This window comes from Triticum aestivum, chromosome 3D (assembly GCF_018294505.1).
Source record: "Triticum aestivum cultivar Chinese Spring chromosome 3D, IWGSC CS RefSeq v2.1, whole genome shotgun sequence".
NCBI lineage: Eukaryota > Viridiplantae > Streptophyta > Magnoliopsida > Poales > Poaceae > Triticum > Triticum aestivum.
Window position 1 is genome coordinate 88,449,270 of NC_057802.1, and position 5,716 is coordinate 88,454,985.

The following is a 5,716-nucleotide window of genomic DNA, read 5'->3' on the forward strand; positions in this document are numbered from 1 at the left end:
CCATCTATGCCAACCCAACAAACACCTTCGGAGATATCTGTAGAGCATCTTTATAATCACCCAGTTACGTTGTGACGTTTGATAGCACACAAGGTATTCCTTCGGTATCCGGGAGTTGCATAATCTCATAGTCGAAGGAATATGTATTTGACATGAAGAAAGCAATAGCAATAAAACTGAACGATCAATATGCTAAGCTAACGGATGGGTCTTGTCCATCACATTATTCTCCTAATGATGTGATCCCGTTCATCAAATGACAACACATGTCTATGGTTAGGAAACTTAACCATCTTTGATTAACGAGCTAGTCTAGTAGAGGCTTACTAGGGACACGGTGTTTTGGCTATGTATCCACATGTGTATCAAGTTTCTGGTTAATACAATTCGAGCATGAATAATAAACATTTATCATGATATAAAGAAATATAAAATAACAATTTTATTATTGCCTCTAGGGCATATTTCCTTCAAATCTAACACATAGTATTGACACAAAACAACAAGTAACTATAGAAATCATTCTCAAAGGTCCATTCAACTTTGTAAATGCACACTGAAGTCGAAGGCAAGTGGAACTGTGAACGTATTCCTAGTCATCAATATGCTCCACCTCTAGCCCACGTACCATTTATTGCTACAAGGGATAATTGTTGTTCTTCTCTTTCTCGTCCTTCCCTACATCTTCTAATTCTAGCCTCTTCGCCAACCATTTTCGTTGACGCCAACCAGCAGCATGTCAAAATTAGTGTTTTCATCATCAACACCTCATCTTCTTCTTCTCATTCCTTGCCAGCTTTAGCTCTCATTGCTAATTTTTTTCTAGAATATTCTTTCTTTATTTTTTTATTTCCTGGAACACTCTTTCTTTCTCCAACACCATTGACCACTTGGTGGCTTTAGTTCTTTTTCCTCGTTATGCTTGGAACACCCCTCTTTTCTACAATAGCATGAATCACCTGACCAATGTTGTGTCATGTTGTCCTCACCCGTGAATGTTTTGACAACCGTCAGCATGTGTACATCCTGTAGAGCATAGTCATCATCCATCATGGTGAATGCTAGATCGTCCGTGAGCTCATTGTGGTCGTTGTCCATGTTGGCAAGCAGTGCTCGGCCATGTCGCTGAGAGCTTGTTGATCGCTGTTGCCCACGAGCGCTTACAAAATGATTCGACATGATTAACTGCTTGCTTAGTTAATTATAAGTACACAAATAATTAACGGCCTACCTAATAGCCTGCATGCCTAATTAATTGTTAACCAAATAAATTAATTATCTGCCTAATTGAAAAAAAATCGCTACATCTAATTATCTCTAGGCATAATAAATTGTCTACCTAATTAATTAATTGCATTAATGACTCGATTTCCAAATTGATTCAGTGCAAAAAAATTCCTATTTAAATGGACATAATTAATTGCATGCATAATTAATTCTCTAGCTAATTAATTGCATTAATGGTTTGATTTGCAAATTGATTCTGTGCTCAATTTCCATAATATTTTCACGTGAATGGCTGCGACGAATGACGAGGACAACTACCGAGTATTGTTGGATGCATTTCCCTAACGATTTTTTTGACATTCAAATGATCACACTTGATTTGAGAATTTAGTCTGTCTAGCTCTCTGTATGACTTATAAGAAATATAATTTGACAACATTCACATAAGCCTATATGTGGTGGCCCGACGACCCGCCTTTTGCCACAGCCATCCTCGACACTGTGATCCACACCCTGGCATTCTTGAGAATCATGCCGGCGTCTTACATGGTGTACGTGTGGATGCACTCGTAAGAAAAAACATATGTTATTTTTGTTGTATTAGGAAACTTGTGATTGCCAATTAATAGTAGAGATAATGATAATAATAAATGGCATAACGTGCGGGAGTTGTGATTTGTTATGCGGGAATATATGATTTTGTATTGGAAGGTTACCAAGAAAATCTTATGTCTGTCTTTTAGGAAGGTGATCTCAAATATATGATGCGATTTCTTAATCCTTAATTACCTGTTATTTACGTAATTGAATTGAATCAGAATCTGCCAAAGCATGCACGAAACAAGATCCCCCTTAATGGGATTTGGTTTTTGAACGGGAGGGAGAAAAACTAGCGGAAGGGGTGGTGAGAGGTGAGACAAAATAAAACCGGAGGAAAAAAGACCGTACCAGGCTACCAAATTCTCCATTAGGAGTAGAGATTGCATTAATGGTTTGATTTCCAAATTGATTCTGTGCTCAATTTCCATAATATTTTCGCGTGAATGGCTGCTACGAATGACGAGGATAACTACCGAATATTGTTGGATGCATTTCCCTAAAGATTTTTTTGACATTTAAATGATCATACTTGATTTGATAATTTAGCATGTCTGGCTCTTTGTATGACTTATAAGAAATATAATTTGACAACATTCACATAAGCCTGTATGTGGTGGCCCAACGACCCGCCTTTCGCCACAGCCATCCTCGACACCGTGATGCAGACCCTGGCATTCTTGAGAATCGCGCCGGCGTCTTACATGCTGTACGCGCGGATGCGCTCATAAGAAAAAATATGTTATTTTTGTTGTATTAGGAAACTTGTGATTGCCAATTAATAGTAGAGATAATGATAATAATAAATGGCATATCGCGCGGGAGTAGTGATTTGTTATGCAGGAATATATGATTTTGTACGGGAAGGTTATCAAGAAAATCTTATGTCTGTCTTTTAGGAAGGTGATCTCACATATATGATGCGATTTCTGAATTCTTAATTACCTGTTATTTACGTAATTGAATTGAATTAGCATCTGCCAAAGCAAGCATGAAATAAGATCCCCCTAATGGGATTTGGTTTTTTAACGGGAGGGAGAAAAACAACGGAAGGGGTGGTGAGAGGTGACACGAAATAAAACCAGACGAAAAAAGACTGTACCAGGCTACCAACTCCTCCATTAGGAGTAGAGATTGCATTAATGGTTTGATCTCCAAATTGATTATGTTCTCAATTTCCATAATATTTTCGCGTGAATGGCTGCTATGAATGACGAGGACAACTACCGAGTATTGTTGGATGCATTTCCCTAACGATTTTTTTGACATTTAAATGATGACACTTGATTTGAGAATTTAGCATGTCTGGGTCTTTGTATGATTTATAAGAAATATAATTTGACAATATTCACATAAGCCTGTGTGGTGGCCCGACAACCCGCCTTTCGCCACAGCCAGCCTCGACACCGTGATGCAGACCCTGGCATTCTTGAGAATCGCGCCGACATCTTACATGGTGTACGCGTGGATGCGCTCATAAGAAAAAAGATATGTTATTTTTGTTGTATTAGGAAACTTGTGATTCCCAATTAATAGTAGAGATAATGATAATAATAAATGGCATAGCGCGCGGGAGTAGTGATTTGTTATGCGGGAATATATGATTTTGTATTGGAAGGTTATCAAGAAAATCTTATGTCTGTCTTTTAGGAAGGTGATCTCACATACATGATGCGATTTCTGAATTCTTAATTACATGTTATTTACGTAATTGAATTGAATCAACATCTGTCAAAGCAAGCACGAAACAAGATCCCCTTAATGGGATTTGGTTTTTTAAGGGAGAGAGAAAAACCAGTGCAAGAGGTGAGACGAAATAAAACCGGACGAAAAAAGACCGTACCAGGCTACCAACTCCTTTATTAGAAGTAGAGATAATTTATATGACTAAAAAATGTCCAATTTACCATGTTTAAAAATCCAACATTTTTAACATTTTAATGTAAAATAAAACACCACCACCTTCCGCAGGCACGCACGTTCCAATCCACGGGACACCCCGCCCGGAGCGGATAGCACCGCGGCGCCCGATCCTCCGATGCCGAATGCCAATCGAAACAGAAACCCCAATCAGTTTCGCAATCCTCAAGCACAGCCAGCAAACCGAAGCGATTCCAACCCGATCCCGACTGCGGAGGCCGGAAATCCCCCGAAATCCAAGCCCCCTCCTTTCGGTATAAATCCATCCCCGCATCGCAGTCTCTCTCGCTTCCCCTGGTCCTCCTCTAGTCAAATCTGTCTACCCGGCTGCGCTAACCTAGGGTTTAGTCAGGCGGCCAGCAGCCATGGAGGGGGAGATCGCCGCCGCCCCGACGCGCCGTTGGGCGGAGAACGTGATCGTGCTGTCCTCGGGGAGGCCGCCGCGGTCGGAGGAGGCGGCGGTGGTGGCGGGGCAGGGGCAGCACCAGCGCACGGATGCGCCGCCGGAGAAGCTCTACTACAAGACCAGGCTCTGCGATAAGTACGAGGCCACCGGCCGCTGCGTGTACGAGGATGGTTGCACCTTCGCGCACGGCGGCGCCGAGCTGCGCCCGCCGGTCCCTCCCCACGCCCACGCCGTTTGGCGCAGGCCGCCCGACCAGGAGCACGGCGGCAGGATCGTCTACGGCGGCGGCAAGGCGTGCCACAACTTCAGGGACAGGGGCCATTTCGGGGACAAGCTCGCCTTCCCCCACGCCGCCGCGCCGGCACCACCTGGTACGCCCGGTGCCTATGCTACTCTATCTAGATCGCGCTCGCGCGCAAGTGTCCATGGCCGATCGCGTCGGGATCTCACGAAACAATGCCCTCGATTTGTTGACTCCCCCCTCCTGTCCAGGTCACGCGATTCGCATCACCGGGGACCAGAAGCTGCTGGCGGACGAGCGGAGGAGCGCCACGCCGCCCGCGATGCCACCCCCAGCGCCGCGCTACGCTGCTCCGGGCCCCGCCAGGGCGTTTGCGCCGGTGCCTGCCCCGGCCGCGCGTGATCGTCTTCGCCAGATGCCCGAGGAGGACGGTGGCAAAAAGCCCAACAGGCTGATGCTCATGAGCCTCCGGAAGACCAGCGGCATCTACGGCGACTGGCCGGAGCAGTTCTGAAACCGATTGATCAGCCGTCACCATGGTCGCATACCCATATATAATTGGCAGTGCTGATACAAAGTAACAAGAAAAGGGGGATTCATTTTTCTCTGAGAGTGAACAACTTTACCATGGTGGTATTTACCTGTACTGTATAATTCCAATTGTTATGATTAACCGGAGTCATGTTGTCGATCATCCAAAGGCCCAAGCAGTCACGAGGCATGATACCATAATTTACCAACGAGGTTCATCAATTTGGCTACATTCCATGGTGTGACTATGGGCGCTCATGGTACCGCTACAGTACCACACATTGGACACCCGAGCTCTGGCACATGCTGGCACGTGCCTGTGCTATCATGTTGCATATGTTACATTGTGTGAGCACTACATCATACTTTGCCTACAGACCGTACGACTTACAGTTCAATTGTAACCTAGTTTGTACACAATATTCGACGCAACAACAAATTTAGCTTGCGAATATTCTCCATCGCCTTGGATTCACCATCTGTCGAACATCCATGTACATTTGTCAGGGTTGAATAAGGCGTATCTTGGGTAGGGCGTCCCGAGCTAGTGATTTTTTTAAAAACATCATCAACTTTATTAATTAGAAATAAGAAAAGATACAATATTTTCCATGGGCTCCTAGATCCAATCCCTAGTCATGGAACATTTTACTAGTCTAGCAAGCTTATGAGCTACTTTGTTTGCTTCTCTATTACAATGTCACAAACTAGTAAGAGGAAAATCACAAGCCATAAAAAATCAATCCTCGAATTGTAGCCGCCGCTCCTGCAGAATGTCCTCCGTTCTTCATTGT

General features: G+C 43.9%; 1 protein-coding gene across 3 annotated transcripts; it reads left to right on the plus strand.

Annotated features, from left to right (window-relative positions):
* Positions 1-3,821: 3,821 nt before the first annotated feature.
* LOC123074216 (zinc finger CCCH domain-containing protein 1) lies at positions 3,822-5,085 on the plus strand. Of its 3 annotated transcripts, none has more exons than XM_044497110.1 (3): positions 3,822-3,998; positions 4,093-4,521; positions 4,643-5,085. In XM_044497110.1, exons 1-3 carry the CDS (start codon positions 3,863-3,865, stop codon positions 4,903-4,905), a joined length of 828 nt encoding a protein of 275 aa, XP_044353045.1. In that variant the 5' UTR covers positions 3,822-3,862; the 3' UTR covers positions 4,906-5,085. The 3 variants fall into 3 exon arrangements, with proteins under 3 accessions (XP_044353045.1, XP_044353047.1, XP_044353046.1); XM_044497112.1 differs by having other exon boundaries at positions 4,097-4,521; XM_044497111.1 differs by lacking the exon at positions 3,822-3,998 and having other exon boundaries at positions 4,012-4,521.
* Positions 5,086-5,716: the final 631 nt, after the last annotated feature.

What these genes read in the sequence shown, in the direction of transcription:
- LOC123074216 (XM_044497110.1), top strand. Translation starts at nt 3,863, where the DNA reads ATGCCGAATGCCAATCGAAACAGAAACCCCAATCAGTTTCGCAATCCT. An exon ending in ATCCAAGCCCCCTCCTTTCG is followed by an intron (nt 3,999 to 4,092) that starts GTATAAATCCAT and finishes CCTAGGGTTTAG; the next exon opens with TCAGGCGGCCAGCAGCCATG. An exon ending in CGCCGCGCCGGCACCACCTG is followed by an intron (nt 4,522 to 4,642) that starts GTACGCCCGGTG and finishes CCTCCTGTCCAG; the next exon opens with GTCACGCGATTCGCATCACC.